The sequence below is a fragment of the Apus apus genome, chromosome 20 (genome assembly GCF_020740795.1).
Source record: "Apus apus isolate bApuApu2 chromosome 20, bApuApu2.pri.cur, whole genome shotgun sequence".
In the NCBI taxonomy this organism is placed as follows: domain Eukaryota; kingdom Metazoa; phylum Chordata; class Aves; order Apodiformes; family Apodidae; genus Apus; species Apus apus.
The window spans coordinates 2,198,094-2,219,718 of NC_067301.1; the positions used below are offsets into that span (position 1 = coordinate 2,198,094).

The window sequence follows — 21,625 nt, forward strand, 5'->3', positions numbered from 1 at the left end:
GCTCATCAAAAGGATTTGCAGAATTGGTTGAAGTAAATAATTCAGTATTTCAGTGCAAAGCCACAACATTTCAATGATACTTCGCTTTATTTTTTCTTGTGCAGTCAGGATTTCTGTTTAATCTACATTTTGCAAAATGGCATCACTGGCACAGAGGAGGAAAGAAGAGCAGATGATGTTTCTGTGGGTTAAATATCAATAGCAGATAAATGAAGCCATTCTTACTGACAAATGACTCTCAGCAGAAATGAATTAGAAATGGGGCAGCTGCCTCTGTTAGAACAGATCAATCAAGAAAAAACCTGCATGAAGTTAAACCATTTCCATGCCCCATACCTCACCTGCTCTCAAAGTACATTTAAATCTATTATATAAACAGAATGTAGCAGGTGATTAATATGCTTTTCCTCGGGGATTAATATCTTGTCATTTCAGCCTCCCTGTGTAAGAGCAGGCACACATCCTGAAATACTGGGACACACAGTTAGGAAATGCTAAAAATAACTTAAAAGATGGTGCCATGAGTGCATTTTATCTCTACAATCAACACTTGTCCTTTACAAATGCCAGCCCATTGATCTGTTTTGTCTAAACAGAATTTTACATTGAATTCACACTGACTGCATTCTAGCACTGATTGGTTATGGTGAGAGTGGAACATTTCCTTCCCTTTCAAGTCATAGGAGCCACACTTTCTGTGATTATCATGCCAGCTTATTATCTATTCTATTACCTTATTATCTATTCTTTTACCTACAGAACAACTGTAGGCTTGAAAGAAGCACCAGCAAATTTATTAATATTCAGTAACAGTAGTTTTGTAAAAAACCCTTCTGAAAAGCTTGACCACTAGCATTGTGGTTTCCTAAAAAATGGCAAACAAGCTCAGAAGAGATTCTAAAGGTGAAAGAAGTAATAGAGAAGTAAGACATCTTATCTTTTCAGGTTTGTTACATGTGAGTATGGCAGTACCTAACAGTGGACACAGAGCCAACTGAGCCAGCTGTTGCATGAAAATGCAGCCAAAGATGAGTTCTGCTTAGGTAAGTCTACTTGTAGCTTGTATTTTCTGCAGCTGTCAAATCAGAACTGAGTTGGCCTTGAACCTTCAATTCTCACTTGATTCAACACTGCATAGCCTCAATCCAAACTGGCTTTGTCACCAAGTTCTATGGACCCAACAGGGACTTTTATCAGTGACAACTAGCAAAATAAGTTAAACAGAAAGTGACAGTATCAGCCACAAGATCTGCCAGAAGCAAAGAATCAGTAGTATTTTTAATTAATCAGCTCAGTACTAACTAATGGACTAGACCAATGAAATAAACCGGATTGCACAGTAGGTCAATATTTGCTTTAAACCATATAAATGCAAATACAGCCTTCTGGAAACACCACCAGTCAGCCAAAAATAAACAGCTGTCACAAGCTTCGACCACAGAAGTTGTAGTGTACCACAGTGTACAACTGACCAAAGGCATGTCCCACGTGACTTCATGCTCAGCAATAAAAGCTGGGGCAAAGACACAGGAAGGGAGGATGTTTGAAGTAATGGAGTGTGTCTTCCCAAACAATTGTTCCACCTGATGAAGTCCTGCTTTCTCAATTTTACCCTTCCACTCCCTTCCCTACCCCACTGAGGTAGAAGTGAGCAAGCAGCTGCGTGGTGCCCACCTGGGTTAACCCACAGCACACAGAAAGGTGGAACATCTTTTGCCAGGTCAAGTATGTTCTAAATTCAGATTTACAAGTCAACCTCAGTCAAACTCTACAAAAGAACAAGTTCTGTCTACCAGCATCTACTGAATGAAAACCTTGGGCTTTAAATTGGTGACATCAGTGCTTGTCTGCCCACTGGAGAATTAAGAGTGATTATGAGTGAAAGTTCACGCTGGGCATCTAGTGGATCTCTTATTACATCCCACAAGATAATTGCCCATGAGCCTGATGAAATTTCCTTCTGGCTTTTGATGAACTGTGTTCTCTCCAGGAGGGAGAAAAACAGCTCCAGCCATTTGCTTTAATTGGACCTGACAGTTTGCAGATTGCTGCCTCAAGCTTTGAAATTCAAGCTTAGTAGCTGAGGCTGATGAGAATTCACTTTTTCCTCAACAGCAGAGTTTCAGTTACCATGAAAATATGGGTTGAATCACTTAAAAGTTCACAATCCTCCAATCTATTTAAACAATTGCATTGTCTGATCAGAATGGCAGTGAGTTCCCCCTTCAAAAAAATAATTCAAAATTAGAAGACAGACATTACTGCAGGAGTAAAAGAATCAAGAGTTATTAACAGAGAGGTCCTGCTGGTAGGCATGTGGTTGAATGCGTTGGAGAATACACAGTGCTGTGGTTCTGTGGTATGGCTGTTCACAGGTATTCAGACTCTGGTACACTTGGCAGTGGTGACACAGCAGGATTACAAATCACTCGAGTTAGGAACACAACTTTCTCTAAATTTTCAAAATGAAAAGTAGCTACTTCAGACTCCAGCACAGAGCAATCTGGAGCACAAAACCTGCTGAATCCCTGATGAGCCTTGATAGCTCGTCCTACCAACTTTCAGATTCCCCTTCAGGCTTTCAGAGCGGTCAACATTGCACTCCTGTCAGTTTTCAGCCTGGAACTTGCCCTTTCTGTGCTCTGAAAACAGATCAAAAGGTTTAAGTCTAATCTATCCTGACATGCCTTTGGCTAGAGAGACATCAGCTGTGTAGGACCAGAATGAACTGAGTAGTTAGCTGTTGCTTTCAAACTTAACTAAGGGTCAGCACAAAACCAATTCTCTTAGAAGTTTGTAAATGCTTTAAGTACAGATGTTATCTTCCAGCTCTGGAAACCTTGAGTACTTTAAAGAACGCAAGAACACTTTACAGATGGGGTATGGGCCCATACTTATACTTGGAATTGGTGGCAGTCAGGAAAAAAAGCTCACATATCCTAGCTTCAAGTTCTCTTCTCCACAGCCTGGCCCATACTAGTCACAGGAGAGGGAAAAAAGGAAAGCATCAAGCCATGATCCAGCATGCATCCTTGCATACCTTGGGGTCACGTCAAGGACCATCAGTGAGGTCTAAGCTCATGTCCTGCTAGCTCACAGGTACCTTCACTGATGCCATTTTGCACATGCAGCCAGTCCAAAGGCTAGAAGACTTGTTCCATATGATGGGAAACTTCAAACACCGCAACATCTCTCACTACAGAGGGAGCAGAAATATTTACATTCAGGAAGTCACCCAGGTCACTTTTTGCTTAATGAGACAAGAGATTCCAAAGATACCTCTCCAATCAGAACTCCAGAGTGTACTGAAAGTTGCATGGGTCTCCCTAAGAGCACATTGTATTACAACACCCTGGCCCCTCTGCAACACCCTTGATAAGCCATGAATCAGAACCCATGTAAAACAACTATGATTCAAACAGTCTCCTCACAGGACTTTGCATTCTGTTCTTGGATCCCAGCAACTCAAAGCATGTTGCAAGTGTTACGGTCACATTCAGCATGACCCTGAATCCTGCCAGAGCCCAGCAGCAGTTCTGTATCAGACATGATGAGCAAGGCAAACAGATTTGATGGGAACAGGCAGACAGGGGCAACATGACCTAGGAGAGCTTCATGACCAAGTTGGAGAAAGACTTCAACTTCAGCAAAAGCACAGGCAGCCCAGACTGGTCTGTGCAAGTAACCAGTACTAATGCTACATGAATGCAAGACAAGAGCTGAGGCTTTTTCAGAGGAACTGCCACAGAACACCCCATGGTGGTCACGTAGCCACACACTTGGTGATCAAGGTAGTTTAGAAAGCCATGGAATACCCCTTTCCAAGTGAAAATGGAAGGAGACAATTGCAACCATCATCCTTGTAGCACTTCTACAGTTTTTACAACTTCTGAGACGTTTCTCAAAGTTTTAGTAGAAAAGACTATGCATGGACCCTCAACTTTTCCAAACAATCCCAACAGTGGATTAGCAGGCACTGCAGACCCGAGCAGGAAAATAACAGATTCTTTAAACACTAATTTGGCACAGGATTTTCACAGTCATAGAGCTTCAAGCAAGCGTTCGAAATAAATGTCAAAGCATATGAATCTATACAGCAACATCATAATAAGCAGAGGATTGAGCCAACCCAAATATCATACAATTATGAAGATTCTTCTCGTGTCAGTGACTGAAGAGAGGTACACTGTGCAAAGAGAAAGGGCTGGGAAACATAATTACCTTTTGGAAGTCTAAAAATAGGTTAATTATTCAAGAAAACTGAAGCAATGGTGACTCTGTTAAATGACAACTACGTAACTCTTCATTCTGTATGTTGCAGACACACTTGCCAGTCCTAAATGAACTCATGTCCTGCCACCACAGAAACAGACAAGATTAATACAGAAAACAGGGATAAAGTACTAAAGACACAGGAGTGATAAGGGTTGGGACTACCCTATGAGTCACCTGACACCCATCTACTGCCCTGTTAGTTGGCTGCCTTAAGAAGAAATTCCTGAAGGGAACCATCATCTGCCCAGTGGAAGTTAGCTGCTCCAGACACAGGACTAGGCACCTGTAACTCAGAGCAGAAAGAAAAGCTGGAACAGGGCAAGAACTCCCCTAGCTCTGCCAAGGCTATTGCATCTTTCTCTTCCTGATTTCTGTTCTCAACATCACACACAACATCATTCCAATCATAGCAATGTGGGCTATTTACAGTAACCATGTCCCTTGACAATTCACTCATCTGTATTCTGAAACCACAGATGAAAAATTCAACAGGTAATCAAGTATGGAGGAAAGACCCAGAAGGATGAACAACTGCATTGTTCTTCATACAAAGTAGTTTTAGGAAACCAAGGAGCTCTTAAACAAGGGAGAAATAAGAACAGTATCCCATCTGAACCAAATAAATTCCTCCTACAGCAACAGAGAAGTGCAGATGTAATGAGGCTCTTAGCCAAAACCAGAGAAGGTTGAGAAGTAAAGCCAAGATCAAGTGACCTCTATGAAGGTGAGCCAGAGCTCACTTGGTTTTAAGTGAGGTAGAAATTACAATTTGTTACATTCGGAAAGTAAGTTCTGGACCCGAGTGTCTGCAGGGAGATCAGCACAAACATATGTGGTGTTTCCAATGCAGCTGTACCACCTTCTCTAGGTTTAAGTTTGGCCCTTGCTTTCATGACTTCCTCAGTTCAGGAAGAATGCAAACATCACAGAAACACAGGAGAGAAAAAGCCAACTGGTGCTTCAGTTCTGAGGTACATCCCTGCCCAGCACACACTCCAGGACACAAAGTGCCCAGCAGGAATCACCGCCAACGTTTGAGCACTCAGCTCCCCCCTTAGCAAGTAAGGACTTACCTGTAGTACCTGTTTCAGAACCGGAAAGCAGAGATGTCTGTTTACACCCTCCAGGGCAGCCAGAAGAAGAGAAATAAAAATGGAGCAGGAGCAAGCAAACGAGCCTCCCTACGGGTTCAGCCCTGGCTCAACGCGGCAGAAAGAGAACTGGCCACCCAGAGCAGACCTATTCCCAGCTTAACCCAAGGAAGAAAAGGAGAAATAAAACCAGGCGCCTACCTGACAGAAGACAAGATTCAGCCAAGCCTCCAGAAAGCCGCTGTCCTCAGCCACGAGCTGCGCTTCTTCCTTCCCTCACGCATTCTCGGCGCGGGGGCTGAGGGAGGAGAAAACCCGAGCGGCAGCTCAGGTGGGCGCGCCCGCCCCCCGCACGAGCCCCGCAGCCGAGCCCGGCGCTGCGGGCACCTCCCTGCGCGGGCAGCGCCGCGGCCGCCCTGCCCCGGTTACCTCAGAGCCCTGGGCGGTAACGGGCTCCGAGAGCCCTGCGGCCGCCGAGACCCCGGGGGCTCCAGCACCGGGAGGCGGGAACGCGCCGGGGCGGGAACGCGCTGAGGCGGGAACGCGCCGAGGCGGCCTCGCGCCGCGCTGAGGCGACCCCGCTGCCCCAGCCCGTCCCAGCCCCTCTCTCTCCAAGGCGTCTGTTCTACCCCCCGGGAAGGGCCGAGAAGCCGGGCCGAGAAGCCGGGCCGCCCCCCGGGTGCTGCCGCGGCGCCGCCCGACCCCGCTCCCCCGGGGCCGCCCCGCCGCAGCCTCTCCCGGCCGCCGGCAGCCGGCGGGGCGTGCTGGGAGCGGTAGTTCTGTGCCCGCCCTGCTCGCTCGCCCGCGGGCCGCCGCGCCTACAAGTCCCGGGAGGCAGCGGGAGGGCCCCGCGGCGAGGCCCGGGCCGGCCCCGGCCCGCAAGGCCTGCGGGAGATGCGGTGGGGCCGGCGGGTTGCGGGACGGGGCCCGGCGCGGGCTGTGCCCCGCGGTTCCCCGGGCACGGCTCCTGCTCTGCTCCCCGCGCCTTGCCTGGCTACCGGCCCGCCGGCTGCCTCAGGGTCCGAGCCGCCCCCGCCGCCTGTCCTCGGGGCTCCTGTTCCCTGCTGACGCTGTTGTGGTGTCGAGGATAACAAGTATTTGGGATCGTTTCCTCGTATCTCTGCGCAGGCAAAACGGCCACGGAAACCCCCGTGAAAGGACGCAGGAGCCACGCCAGGATTCTCTCGTTTAGACGCTTGTCTGAGTGTTCGATCTTTGGGGTGATTTTAGGATAACTGTGAGGGAGGTTTGAGGATTCGCTGTAACTCCTGTCAAGGCACCGAGCCCTGAAAGCCTCTCCCACCCGTCTGCCAGCCAGCCAGCCTTCTGCAGCATGTCTTTTTTGCAGGGTCACAGCTCAGATGTTTCCTTGGTGGCACTCGACTCAGTTACTGCTTTTATAATGACTTTCTCTCCAAAGAGGCAGAGGCCAACCTTGAAGTTTGTGCCATCTCTCTGCCGATGATAACACTGTTTCTGTGGGGCAGGACACCTTCTGCTGACCTCACCCCTGCTGAGGCCAAAGACACCTTGTTAACACTATTCAAGCTTCCCTGGCCCCTTCCGTTGCTTGGTGGCACATCTAACGTGGCTCTGTTGAGGCCATCAGATTGGAATTTTCTTGTACATTTGGTCCTTGCTCATGTCGACCAGCACGGCAGAACAAGTGTAAAAGAGTGTCCTGCACTGAGGGCAGAACAAGAGTAAAAGAATGTCCTGCACTGAGAGCGGAGAACAGCTCTGACAGCAGCAAAATCCAAACCCAGAGGGCCAGTGTCATCAGGGCACAGCACAGAACTTGCCAGCCTAAGACTCTGCACTCACAACAGGAATATGGCAGCAAGGTAATAAGAAAAAAAATCACATTCCTTTTCCCACTAGCCCATCAGAAATATGGTCTAGAGCCCTGAAACTTGAGGAAGCAAAGACAGCAGGCAGTAGAGTTGCCCAGGGATTGCACTGAAAGGGTAGATTAGGTTATGGCTGTTGGATTTAGTTTATGGTTGGACTTGATGGTCTTCAAGGTCCTTTCCAACCAGGATGACTCTGTGATTCTGAAGACTGAAGAGAGCAAAACTGAGGCAGAGTGTCACAGCATAGTAGCAGTTACCATAACTTTAATGCCTACAGGGTACAAGGGACCTGTCCAAAAACGAGCTTGGCGTTGCCATTTGATAGAAGCCAAAGAGGAGGACTCGGTGGCCCTTGCCCTCGGTGTTGCATAAAACTGCTGTTGGCCCGAGCACTTAAACACACCCGCTGGGGTGGTGGGGAACATGTGAATCTGAGTGAAGTGGAGCTGAGCAGAGCTGCAGTGCGTTCTACCCTGTGGCCAGAAGATGGGGAATGAGCACTGCTGAGGATTTGGGAGTGTGGGAGTGCACTGTGCTCCCTCCCTCAGTTTGCTTTTTACCAGGCAGATTTATGTTGGTATAAACACAGAAATACATTAGGGACAGGTGAGTACAGCCAACATCAATTGTCTGAAAAGATCCCTTCATATTTAGCGTCACTTTTGTGCTCACTTGATAAATGTCAAGGTAACAGGCTTTAATTTTGCCAGTGCTTGTTCTAAATGCATGAACTTGCATGCCCAGACTGTTAAGTTATGTCTGGCTTGCTTTTTTTTCCCCAGCTAATCTTTCTTTAAAAAAAAAAAAACAAAATCAGAAAGCTGTGTTAGGCTGCCTGTGAAGTCACCTTCTCAGGCAAACACGAAGTCATACAGCACCAGCAGCTTAGTCCATGGCCAAGATAAAAAATGTGCTGTGATTGTTCTGATGAGGTTTTGCCTTTGTATATAACCAGTTTGGAGAAGTGGTATTTTGGTTGTGCTTAACACCAAAGACACTGCAAATGTCAAGCCTTTCTGTTGTGTCAAAAATAAGCTTCAATAAGTCTTTTCTAGTTGGTGAATATTTGTGATGCTTAATATAGGGATTTGTATGTGGAAAGACTGGTTCTGAAAACTCCCTCCTTAAAAGCAAAGCCTGGAAATTGCAGTTTTCCTGCCATTGCAAATGTGCACTGATGTTACGATTACACCTCATGGCACTGCCTTCAGAGGCAATGACCTGGATAGAATAGAAGAAATCTGTGTGGCTTCCCCTTTTTAGAGAAAACTGAACAGTATTTCTAGCTCAGCTGAGTCTCAGAACAAGCCTGAAAGTGACCTACATCCAGGACCCAGCTTTGGGACTTAACTTTGAGGAAGTTCAGTTCCACATCTAGGTCTTTCCTCTGAAACAAATGGAACAGCAGCCTAATAGAATCCAAAACCAAGGGGAATTCCTCTTTATTCCTTTCCAACAATTTTTAGGGCTGAAAAATGACTTATCCTGATTTTATTTCCACATTTCTTACTGGAAAAATAATATTACTCCAAGTTAATACAAACCTTAGGGATTGAATCCTTCAGATTCTAAAAACTGAACTGTTTCCTGATGTCTTGAGTTGTTTGCTTTCCAGGAGCTGGTCTGATAAAATAATCCAGGAATTGTGGCAGTTATACAGCAGATGTGTGTGTTAAAAGGCCTGTGTCTATCTGGGGACACCATCTGTATCCAATAAACATAAAAGCAAATAAGATAACTGATAAATAACAGGGAAAGCATGGGTGCAGCTCTGTGTGACCTTTAGGGGTGTAAATCTGATGACTTCTGAATTTGGTGTTTTTCCTCTGAGCCATCTTATGTCTGTTTGCACAGACCACTGAGTCACTGAGCTGACAGTGCTTTCCCATCTTGCTTTTTGCAGCCCAGCCAGTGTGATAAAAAGTACTAGAGACAGCTTGGATCTTCCTACACCAATTTGAAATCTCCAGGGGAACTTGCTAACAAATGTCTGCAAAGCATATGCTGAACAGTGCCTGCCATCGATAAGGCAAATGGCAAATAAATAGAATGGTGCCATGAATGCAGCCTGGGGCTGTGGCTGTGTGATCCTGCTGCCAGTGGTGTCCAGAGAAGCACTGTTCCCTGCTTCTGAATTTCATCCAGCTCCCTGGAGCCTTTCAGAAGCTGCCTCAGTCTCACTTTCACCTGTGAAATGAGTGGCATCTATTGGCTATTTCAGGGAAAGGTAAAGGCATTTTTACCCAGGTCACCTCCATCCATTTTCATCTAAATAAAACACAGTGGAAGATGGATTCAGACTAGAATCTTGTCACTAGTTACTGCTTATTTGAGGGCTTTAATCCACTGTGGCTTCCTAAGAGAAGCAGAGATCCCACCACAGCTTGCTGCCTTGGAAGTTCCTCAGGCTGCTTCATTGCTTTAATCTGGTTTTGGTTCTAAGCTTGCAGCGTGTTTCAGCTACTTCTTTGGATACTCATGGATTCATAAAATCACTACAGATGGATGGCTAAGTATCTCTTAATTGTGCACTGAAAGCACAACCTGCATTCCTAGGGTACCATTTCTGGGATCTCCTTGATTCATGAATGTGTCTCCTGTGAGAGTGATCTCGTGGTCCCACAGGTAGGAGAGGGGGAGTTGTGGAGATACTGGACATCTCCCCCCTGGGCTGCACACTCTGGTTCTTCTGAATGTGGGTATCTGAGAAGCCAAGTCAGTTCTAGAGCACAGCACAGCAGACTTGATATTCCTTCCTTCCCTCTCTAATATGGTTTATTTATTGATCTGGATGAATACACCATATGGAATTCTGCAAAGGAAGTCTGTCTATGCTGCTATAATTAGCTAGGAATGGTGACAGCAGGCATCTTTGCTTCTTTATTATTTTAAAATTCTCAGCACTGTATTATGGGATGAATTTCAACCAAATCAGAATGCTGATGCTTGGAAAGCCTGGGAGTGCAGCATCCTGCTGCATTCATGCAGCCTTCAAAATCCCAAAGTGATCCCAAATGTGACTGCAGTGAAATGAGTGGGATTACACCAGTGATTAATCTGGTCCCAGCCAGAGAGTAGACAAGGAAATTAATCCCCCTTTTCTTCTGCTGCTGCAATAGTTTAAGCAACTTACTCATGTACCTGAGATCAAGATTTGTGTGGCTGTAAATGAGTATTTGGCTTTGCACCTCCCTGCACCAAGGGGGATTAAGTCCCTAGGCCTCTCTGGCTGTACTTAATACACTGCTTAGTACTGTATGCATAATCTTTTATGAAACAGTTCTCTTCCTGTAGATATTGCCAGATCCTTTCTTAAAACTGTGTTAATTTTTAAGAGTAAACACTCACAAAGCAGCACCACCCTTCCAGTCTTTGACCAAGGCTGGGAGCCTCTTTCAAGTCCATGTTGAGAGATTTTTGCAAACATTGGCTCATGCAGCAGCTGAAAACCCAGGCCATGGAATTCCAGTGCCAGTGCAGACACTGGGACACCCATCAGAAGGGACATTACAGCTTTGCTGTAGGACCATCAGAGTTTTCTAGGCTGTTGAGGCATTGTAAAGCTGAACATTTGCCACTTCCCCCTGCGCCCCCACCAAGGAGTCCATTTTCCATTCCTGCCTGTTCTTGTGGGGCAGCTGGTGCCCAGAGAGGGCATTTTGGTGGATTCCCTTTCCCTGACTTGTCTCACTCTTTCCTATCCAGATGGCAGATATGATGGGAGCAAAGTGCAGGGTGGTGTGGGAGCTCCTGCAGGCAGCCTTTGTGCTGAGCAGGAGGGAGAGACGACCTGCCAATGATAACTGAAGAGCAGGCACATACACAGGGAGTGGGGAAAGAGGGGAGGAACTGGCAGGGTTTCAGTGGTAAAAAGCTTGAGTATCAGCATAGTTGTCCTGTGCTGTGTTCCTCGGGGTGTTTGACTGTAGGACCAAGTCTAACAACCAGTGTACAAACCATTAACAGTCACTTGTCATCTGGAGAAGTGGGGCTTGAATGAGGTTGCCCTAAAGGAGCTTTTTCCTTTTAAAATTAAATAACCAGGGCCAGGAGAGTCACTTTCCACGAGGCTTGTTATTTAGTGTTATGTAAGAAACAGAGTTTATCTGACTGTAATGGCTCCTGGAGGTTGAGTTTGCAGGCAGTGCTGGCTAGAACATGCATTCTTGTGCAAGAGCTGGGTGTCTGCATGCCAAATGGGCTGTTTGTGTGTACAGCCACAGGATCGATGAGAGTAACAGGCACTTCTGCAGATCTGATCTCCAAATATGGCCTCTGGTATGTGTGCAGGGAGGGAAATAAGCAATAGTGCTTTGAAACTTCTGTGCTGGTCAGACATGCAGAGCTGGAGATCCAGGCAGGTAACAATATTTTGAATTCAGAGGTCTTTCTGTAATTAGCTTAGTGTCAACTTGATTGTTGGCCATGGAGAGAATTTTTGACAAGTTAATATAGAATAGGAGCTGATTTCCATTTTTATAGCTCCGTGTTTCTCTCCCTATTGAATTCTTACTATTAAACATATCCATTCCATGCCAGCTGGAGATGTATACCAGGAAGGAGGCTGCTGAAGACTCAGAAGAATTCCCAGATAGTTTAAGTGGTAGATGAGATCCTCTTGTCACGGCTCTGCAAACAGATGTGGACCTCAGAAGCAACAAAGCATCTCTCTGGCAAAAACATTTAGACTATGTTCACATTTCTGTGCAGGAAATGTGGGACATCAAATGGAATTAAAAAAAAAACCCACACAACAAACCACAAAAACACTGTTCAGGCAAGTCTAGTACATTTAAAATCAACAATGATTAAGCAATGTAGGAAATCTCACCCTAAATGCGTATCCTATCTGCTGGTGGCCACAGTTAAGAGACAATCACAAAGCAGAGATGACTTAAACTCTTGGCTTGTCAGGCTATTAAAAAGCAGATTGAAATCTCTTGGGCTGACATCCAACATGCAGGGATACCAGTTGCTTACAAGTGATTTTTCCAGCTTGATGCTCAAAATGTATAATGGACATCTGGATAGCATGAAACCAAACCTTAGATAAAACAATAGAAGCCCTGTGTCCAAGTGGTGAGGCTGATTCCAAGAAAATGCATGTGCAGGCTTGAAGCTTCCCCTGGAAAAGCACTGGAGTGATGCCATGAAGTAGAAGAATTCCTGTCTCTGTAGCATCCCAAGATGCTGCATGATGCAGTGGAGGAGGAACTGGAGGTTTAGTTGTGGATCTGCTGCTGTGTTAGCTCCATGCTGCTGGCTTCTCCTCCCACCATTACCTGTTCATTAGAGTTGACATTCCCAGGTCCTTCACTTCTTGAGTGGAGGCTCCCAAGCTCACCCTCAGGTGAGTCCCAAAGGCAGGAAGCCTTTCAGCAGCCCTGGACACTTTAGGAATACAAGGTGTCTTTGTCCTGTAGCAGGAAGGTGGGCTGGAACCCCACTGAGAGAGGCAATAACAACAAGTTTAACAGCACCTAAACAAACAAACAGAAAAAACCCCTTTTGCTAGTTTGCTAGTGTTTTCTAGCAAACTGCATCTTGATTACCTTTGGGAGTTGGAATGTTCCCTGGCTGTAATAAAAATGTCTGTACCTTGGTAAGGCAGTAAAGGCTTTGTGCTAATTTGAAGGGCACCAGCTTCCTTCTAAACAGCTTGGTGTGAGTTGCAGGCCCTGAGAACAACCAGGCAGTGGAGTCACAGGGTTTGAATTGTACTGTGATGCCTCTTTTATGGACAATATGCACTTTGCCCCTTTTTGTTTTGTTTTGCCCCTTTGAAACCAATTCTCTTGGCTTTTTATTACAAAGGAACCCAAATGACAGGCTGGTTCAGAACAGCTTCTCCCTCATGGCATGGTATCCTCTTCGCAGGAAGGATATCAGTCCAAACTGTGAAAGATGAGGTGGAATTAAAAAGCAAATATGCTTTCTTTTTCCAGAGGAATTGAGATGCAATACTTCACATTGTGGAGCTCTTTTGTCCCCTTAAGTGCATGGAATATAGATTGGTTTTTGAAAGGATAATGAGTTTCTCTCATAATGCTTTGACTCTGGGAGCTGTTGTTTGAAGGAAAGTAATGAGTAAAATGCCAAAATATCCAGACATCAGCCATTTTCTACTGGAATTTGGATGGATGCCTCTCAACAGGAGTAGCTGACACTGGGTTCTCTTGGAGTGGTCTTACAAGAAGTTGTGAGGGGTGTCTGCCGTTGTCAAATGCAGTTAGTCTTGTATATATGTCATCAAGTTGAGATCTCAGCTGCATGGGGGACAGGTTCCTTCCAGCCTGGACCCTGTATGAAAGTCAAAATCGTCAGGGTGGATTTCAATGGGGTGGGTTCAAAATCATCTGAGCTCCCTGAATGCATTTTGGAGCATCCTAGAGCCTTGTGCCTCAAAAAGTCAGGACTTATGCTCATTATATCCCTCCCATGCATGTTCTCTGATATTGTGGCCGTGCCCACAGTTTGCTCAGCACTTGTCCTGAAGGTCTGACAGAGCTGTGAGAGCATCAGGAACCCCTGAGATCTCATGTGCTTACTTTTAGGCACAGCACAGCAGTAAGATGACTCACTGTGCACAGGGAGGCTTGGGAAGATAACTGAGAGCTGAGCCAACGTGCTGTTCTAGGACAAAAAATGATTTCCACAAAATGGTCCCATCGGTTCCCTGGGGCACCCTCTAATGGATGCTAATTAGAAGCTGTCACTTCTTGTTATGGGAAGGGAGGAATGGTTCAGCTTTCCTACCCCCTAACCTTGGAGAGACTGAGATGAGAGCTGCCCCTAGAAATTGCTTAATTTAGGGCATTTCCACTCCTACAAGAAATTAATTGGGGATTTCTGTGTGTGGCAGGGCAGGCCCCTCTAGGAGGTCTGCGACACGAAGACACTTAATGCTGTAAATTCATGCACAAACATGCACAGATACATGATAAAACTTGATTTTTCAAACATTTGTGCCTGTCATTTCTCATACACTGGGCTGCTGCCTCAAGTTCCTCTCCTGCTCAGCCTAAACCCTCTGACAACTCCACACTGCAGTGGGGCTCCCTGGAAGGCACTTGCACGACCCGTAAAGGCTGTAGGGCTGCAGCCTCCTGCTCAGCCTTTTTCGATGGGTTGTGGATGTTGCCAGTTTGATCAGTGGGATTTTAAAAAACTGTTGTGAAACTGCAGCCCCTAAACAGGAAAGCCTCCCCTCTGTCTCCTTCTGCCACGTTCCTTACATGCATCTTTTTGAGACTCTTGGTTTCTTGTTAGCATTTATATAACCTGGCTGAAAACACTCCCACAGCGATTAAATGCCCTGCCATGAAATCCAAAGCTCTGATTAAAAGGATGAAGCTCTCCAGGACTGCAGTATTTGCACAGATGGTTAATACTCACAGCTTGCTCTACAGGGTTTCAAAAAGTGGCATTTTCTTTCCAAGTGCATACAGTCTGAGCTTTCCCATGGGAATTGCTTGTTTTGTTCAGATTATTATTTTAAAGCTATCATCAGATGTGATCACCCATTGGATTAGAGGAAGCAAAAAGAGGTGATCAGATAATCCCTGAGGCACAAAGCATTTTGAGTTGGATTTGAAGGGAGCTGTCACCCATGGTCAATTTGTTTAGCTCGGGGTGCTTCTCTCTGTATTTTCCTGAAAACACTTGTGCCCAGTAGCTGGAGACCTTTAGAGATGTAGGATGGTGTAGGAATTTGCTGGAGGAAGAGCCCTCTGAGCTGGCCTTGTCAGAAAAACTGTGGTTAAAAGAGAAAAATGCAAAAACAAATAGCAGGTAAATACCCAAACGAGGCCTTGCAAAATCACCATGTCTCCTTTTCATCTGTTGTGTAGAAATCTTTGGCAAAGAGAACTTCTGATGAAGTCAGATGAGCATAAAGATCTAATCAGACTAAAATATGTGACACAAATTAGGCACAATAAAAATGACCTCTCTGAAGGTGGGAGTTAGTGCCACGGGTCTTGGAACAGAGACTGGATTATGGGGGAATGTTCCATAGAATAAGGAAGTCCAGTTTTCCCATCTTTGTGAACAAACTTGCTCTGATTTTGGCTGTTTATTACAGCTCTGTTGAGATACCCTGATCCCTTTGGGGTTCTGCAGTTGTTTAGCTTTTCCTGAAACCTGGAAAACATAAGATTAGCTAAAGCCCTTTTATTTTTTTAATGTGGAAGTACAAGGCCAAAGTGGAGAATTTTATCACTGACTGCAGGGGAAGTGGGATCAGCTCTCAGTTTGCTGGGATTTCACCAGCAGGCCACATCACACAAATGCTGGCAGAGCAGGAGTAAGAAGCAAACCTTCTGGCTCTTGGCTGGGGCTGTGCTGTTCATCTGACCCTTGATCTGCTGCTGAAATATGGAGCCAAATCAATAGCTGAGTTTATTGCAGTGTAGAAGGGTAAAGTGCTAGATTGCAGAAACTTTGTCAAGCAATTCTTTCTCAGATAGGCATTCCCTAATTTTAACCTTTTCCAGAGTCCTCTCTGTTAAAAATTCAGAATTTCCCAGTGTTTCTCAGACAGGAACCATCACACGAGGAAGTGATTAATGACAGCGGGGGGGGGGGGGGGGGGGGGAAAGAAAAAAAAAAAAAGAATGTGCTGAATAAAGGCAAAACTGAGACTCAATCCCTCATCCCACAGGCTGCCTCCTCAGTCCTCCAGATGACAAAAGACATTCAAGCTCCTGACAAACAGCCTGAAGAGATGCTGAAGCATTCCACAACCCCCCAGGGCATGTATCCATAGACAGAGTTGGGCAGAAAGGCAGGATGATGAACACTCTCTGGGCAGTCTGAGGACATGTGAACCAGCAAGAAGATCATCCATGCTCCTACAGGCAAAGGATCCATGGCAGACACAGGCTGCATGAAGCATCACATACTCTGTTTTTCAGAAAGACCTAAGCAGTAAGTCTGGAATAACCAGTTAATTCATTAAGGAAAGTAATGTTTTCTGGAAGCTGTGCTCAGAGCCAGGACTGTTGGCCAAATCACCTGGTTTCCAGTAGGCTGAGTCTCACCCTTGTTCTGGCAAAACCTCCAACAACATACAAAATCCACTTAAAATGTTTGGGGGGAAAAAAAAAACCACCATCAAAAACTTAGTTACTTTGGATCAATCATAACCTTACAGGAATGCTGTGCCTCAGTTTTCCCATCTGTAAATGAAGGAGACAGGAATGCCATTCAACTATTTCCCAGCAGTACTGTAAAGCTCATCTGATTAACATTTATAAAACCATGCATGGTTCTTGGAGGGGAATTGCTGCTGAGGAATTAATTGTTACGATTGCTGCTTATTCCCCAGATGCCTGAAATGTGGAACTTGGCAGAATTCCGGAGGAAGTATCCATGTGAGCTGAGATACAAGATGAGCCAACCTGACAGTCAGGCTGTTGGTGCAGGCAAGATTCTTTATAAACCTGGGGGGCTTAAATAGTAGATCTCTGCTCAGAACATGGGCAGGGCTCCAGGAGCTGTGTCTGTCCCATCAAGTATTGAGTCACAGAACAGTTTGGGTCAGAAGGGACCTTGAAAGGTCATCTAGTCCAAGCCCCCTGCAGTGAGCAGGGACATCTTCAGCTAGATTAGGTTGCTCAGAGCCTGTCCAACATGACCTTGAGTGTTTCCAGGCATGGGGAGGTAGGACTGTTCCCTCCTGGTCCTGTCTGTTGCCTGCTATCAAGATAGCTGTGCATCACATACCTGGAGAGAGGAAGTTGGGCTGTGCCAGAAGAGAACAGCCCACATGAAGGGCAGATACTTAGGAGAGGTTCAGCTGCCTAGAACACCTTGAGAAGCCTGACTCACCCTACAGCCTTCTCTTTCTGCTGTCCTCATGCCTTCATCAGCTCACACTTCTCTGAGAAGAAACGGCTGCTCTTAAAACACCCTAAGGTTTCAAAGAAATAATTTAAGAGTTCAGAGGAGGGTGATGAAGACACTTTGAGGGCTGGAGAGAGTTGGGGTTGTTCAGCCTGGAGAAAAGAAGACTCAGGGGAGACCTCAGAGCACCTTCCAATGCCTGAAGGGGCTCCAGGAAAGCTGGGCAGGGACTTTTGGCAAGGGCAGGGAGTGAGAGGACAAGGGGGGATGGTTTCAAACTGAAAAAGGGGAGATTTAGATGAGATTCTGGGAAGATATTCTTTCCTGTGAAGGTGATGTGATACTGGCACAGGTGGTCCAGGGAAGTTGTAGATGCTCCCTCAGTGGAAATATTCAAGGCCAGGTTGGATGGGGCTCGGAGCAACCTGCTCTAGTGAGAGGTAGCAGGGGGTTGGGACCAGGTGGTCTTTAAGCTCCTCACCAAGCCGAGGGGTGGCTCCTTGCCGGTGGGTGCAGGTGCCCCCCCAGCTGTTGGCCGCAGGTGTTGGGGCTTGGCGGCCGCTGCTGAAAAGGGAGGGGACAAACAGACACGTGGGCGAGGGGGGTTCAGGTCTATTGGGGGGGGAAACGGGACAAGCCGGTGATGCTCTGACTCTGCTCAGGGGGGGGATACCCGGAGCGGGGGGAGCCCCGGGGGCCGCAGAACCCCCCCGGTCCCTAGGCTTCCCCCCGCCGCGGCCCGGATGCCGCCGCCACCGGTTTCCTGGCCCGTCTCCCGGTCCCCGGGGCCGCCGCTTCCCCTGGTCGGGCTGCGCGGGGAGGGGATCGAGGGGGCTCCTCGGCCCACCGCGGTGTTTTTTCCGGTGGGTGCTGCGGAGCGGGGAAGGGGGGCAGAGCCAAAGGCGGCGGAACCCCCTTCCCGCCCCCTCCCTTTCTGCTGCAGCACATGGGAAGCAAAAGTTTTCCTCCTCCTTCTCCTCCTCCTCCCCGTCTCCCCCCCTCGCCCTCCGGTCCCTCGGAGCCGTTCGCAGCCGGAGGATGCGGCTGCCGGTACCGGGCTGCTCCTCCTGGACACGGGGCTTGTGCTGCTCTTCTCTCCGATGGGAAACGAGGAATAAAATATTGCTGGAGCGTCTTCGGCTCCTCTGAGGGCTGGCAAGGAGCGAAGGCGAGACTTTGATCGCATCCTGCAGAGGGATCTGCGAATTGGCGGAGGAAACGGGCTGTTGGGCAAAAAGAATCGGATGCTGTAGCCCTGCCGGGGGAGGCAGCGCCCATCGCTCTGCTCCGGCCCCATCATGGGCACGGGCATGTGCTCCAGGAGGCAGAAGGGGCTTCTGCAGACCGGGTTTTGCCTGGTGACGGTGGCATGTTTGGGCTCGGGAGTTTTCCTGTACAACCACTTGCAGCAGAAGGTGCGGAACGCTGAAGCCCTGGCCCAGAAATACAAACAGCAGCAGGAAGCTCTGTCTGCCCAGCTCCAAGGTAAGTGACCTGCTCTGGGGGTGCAGCTACTGCCCCACTTCCCTCTCCCCCAGCATCACCCACTGGTGGGTTTGCTGCTCAGCCCCATGGCAGGCGGGATGCTTTGGTGGAGCAAGGTCCAGCTTTTGGCTTGAAAGAGCTCAAAGAAGATGTCACCTATTTCCTTCCCCCCTTTGCTGTCCAGAATTAAAATAGCTTTGAATCTGAACTGCTGCTTACAGCAGGATGGGAAATGGAGTGTGCTGGATGGGTGAGTTCAGCTGTGTCACCTCCAATCCATTTCTTCTCCCTGTAGTTCCTGTTGACCATAAAGACTAATCCTATATCATCTTAAACGTGGAGCAGTAAAAATGCAAACAGGACTTAGAGAGGCTGGTTGGTCAGGCTCCAAGATGTGGCTCCACTCTCCAGTCTGCAGGAGTGTCTGTCTGGGAAGTGAACAGAGAGACAAGGGTCCTTTAAAAAAGTTTGTTGTCATACTGTCCACTGCCCATTGCCTTTGCAAGGAAACCACTCTGGCTTCTGAAGAGTGATCTGTGACTGGAAAGGTCTTGCCAGCTTATTTGGGGCTGGTAGATGCTGCAGCACAGAGCTCTCTTAAAGAGATGGGAGGAGGAAAAAAATCGGCTTTTCTGAGCCCACTGACCAGCACTTGGTTCCTCTGGCAAGAGCTGCCAGAAGACCACAAGGCAAACATCACATGGATATTCCCTCTCCCTTTCCCTGCTCATTTGTCCTCCTTGCGTAAATGTCTAACTGGGAGACTGACATTTCGGCCCATGGAAAGTCTGAGGACAGATGTTAATCCATTGCTGAGTACTTCCCTGCTTTGTCTAGTTTATCATTCCAGCCTTGCTGCCTCTGCCAAAGCTACATTCCCAGCACCAGTCACTAGATTCAGAGTCTTTAGAGGGATTTGCTGAGCTCGCTGCAGAGAGGTTTGGTGGGAATTCACTCGTTGGGAGCCAGCAGTTGGGTGGGTAAGGCTGGAGGATGGCTTGGTTCTGGAGTGCCCACAAAATGAATTTTGTGTGGATAAAATATTGTTTCCCTGTGGTTCTAGTGGCTCAAGGTCAAGAGATGAATGTAACACTTTTTCTTCAAGCAAGTGGGTTTAAATCGAGAGCTCTTCCTCAGGCTAAAATCAAACACAGGGTATCCACTGTGACCTCTGTTGACATGGCCAGTGATGCTGTTTCTACAGCCTGTTATTCTGGGGAATTTGACACAACATAGGTGCCTTTTAGGGTTAAATCTTTGGTGGTGGTTTTGTGTGCAGTGTTGTGATGCAAATGTGCCGTTGCACTCAGGCTTCTCCTGCTCTGCACTGGGCTTTTCCACCTGTAAGCTGGGAAAGCAGAGTGTGGTGTTTTGTTTCAGCTGTTAAGGAAATGTTCTTTAAAAACCCAAAACAATCAATCTTGTGAATCGACCTTGTGTGTGTGTATAGTTTTACTGCGATTATGGTATGTTTTGTTTCCATTTCTTCTTACTCTGTCACAAGGCAGTCAAACAACTCCTAATGTGTTGCACAGTCCCGGCCACAGCAATTTCCACCTTCCTCCTGTGTTTCTGAGATGCAAAGATCAGCAGGGCAGAAGTTAGCCCACATTCCTTTCTGGTGTGTCAGCATCTCTTGCTTCTCTTGAAGAGAGGGGCTGGTTCTTCAGAGAATAGGATGACAGTGGTAGCCTGAGGGAACCCCAGTTTTGGGAACAGCAGGCTCAAGCAAACAACTGAGACAGGCTTATAATTTTTTTTTCCCCCAAAATATGTTTGACTGGCAGAGCTGTCGCCTCTTGCTGGGGTTTCTAACCCTCTGTCAAGTCCTCCTGTTCCTAACTACAGTCGTTGCCATGGATACCTTTTTTATTTTGAGAAGACACTTACTTGTCCAACAATTTTAAGAGACAAAGCTGCTTTTTGGATTTGGCTGGTGGGAGCAGCCTGGTGACTGGTGGATGGGAGCCATGGCCATGGAAGTCTGTAAGTGCAACTATGGCCATGGCTCTTCTGCTGGCTCCATGCCCTGCTTTGGAGCCTGGGGAGCCAGAGCTCCATCCCTGCCCTGCTGCTGGCTTGTTGCACAACTTGAGTTGCTGGATCTTCTGCATCTCATTTCTGTCTCACCAGCTCTACAAAAGGATGTGGAATTCAGTGCTGTTTAAGTGGTGCTTCAGGTGCTTTCAGCTATCAAGTATTACCTACCCTTCTTATATCTGACTGCAAGATATGGTTAATGCTTCTGATAGCCTCTGTAAATGAAGCTTGAAAGTGTAGAGCTGGGCCAAGAGTTGAGTGAAGGGAAAAAGGAAAGGGAGAGGACGAGGGAGTGAGTGAAGCTGCTTTGTGAGCCTCTCCCTTGTGCTGCCTTCTACTGGCTGTACCCAGGGAAACAGATCTTGCTTACTCTCTGGCTGGGAGGTTCTGGGTGAAGCTAGAAGGATTTGAACAGATGGGAAGGAAAGGTGCATGTATAGTACCTTCCACATCTGTCTGATATGTCCTGTGGCCTGGCAATGGCACATCAACTTGGTGTCTGGGAGGGGGGAATTTTCTCTCTCCCAACAGGCTGCCATTGCACAGTGGCTGAGCGTGAGGCTGCAGCACTCCTGTCCTCACCAGTGGGTGTTTTTTACCCAAAATGTCTTTCCTTTGCTGTCTCCCTAGATCAGGGAGGGAGGGATGATGGCTCTGGCTTTTGTCCTGCTCCCCTTGTCCCTTGCTCTGGGTGATTCTTGAGCCCGAGTGACTGGTGCCACTGGTGATTAGTTGTGATGTGACTGGGTGGAAACTGGCAGGAGTATTTGATGTCTCTAACAAGGGGAGTGACAGAGAATAAAGCTTCTTCTGGGTGACTGGGGATGAAAAGAAGCACAGTGCAGTCAGGAAGTTAGTGTTGATCTCCGTGCCTGGAGCAGTGATCCACGGGCAGTGTGATGGCTCTTCCCACAGGATGTGCTGGTGGCATGGCCCAAACAACTGTGCTCCCTGTGGAGCTTCAGCAGGACCAGAGCAGCAAATCCAGCACCTCTGCTGCCTTGCTCCCTGAAGGCAGGGAGTGAACAAGCACCC

The 21,625-nt window shown here is 47.4% G+C and overlaps 2 protein-coding genes across 8 annotated transcripts in view; one reads left to right on the plus strand and one right to left on the minus strand.

The window, feature by feature from the left end:
- Positions 1-6,087, minus strand: part of MIB2 (MIB E3 ubiquitin protein ligase 2) — a 39,869-nt gene extending 33,782 nt beyond the window's left edge. For 2 of the 4 annotated variants that reach the window (XM_051637432.1, XM_051637428.1), the window contains exon 1: positions 5,568-6,087. The gene's annotated coding sequence lies outside the window, so the exon portion shown is untranslated. Of the gene's footprint in view, positions 1-3,040; positions 3,060-5,567 lie in introns of those variants that run through there. The other 2 variants (XM_051637429.1, XM_051637431.1) reach the window with 2 other exon arrangements.
- A 141-nt stretch (positions 6,088-6,228) lies between these two features.
- The window catches only part of LOC127392932 (Golgi integral membrane protein 4-like), a 35,941-nt gene continuing 20,544 nt past the window's right edge, over positions 6,229-21,625 (plus strand). For 2 of the 4 annotated variants that reach the window (XM_051637434.1, XM_051637435.1), the window contains exon 1: positions 17,883-18,550. In XM_051637434.1, the coding sequence (XP_051493394.1) occupies positions 18,364-18,550 (187 nt within the window). In that variant the 5' untranslated portion in view covers positions 17,883-18,363. Of the gene's footprint in view, positions 7,211-15,881; positions 16,148-16,547; positions 16,645-17,880; positions 18,551-21,625 lie in introns of those variants that run through there. The other 2 variants (XM_051637437.1, XM_051637436.1) reach the window with 2 other exon arrangements.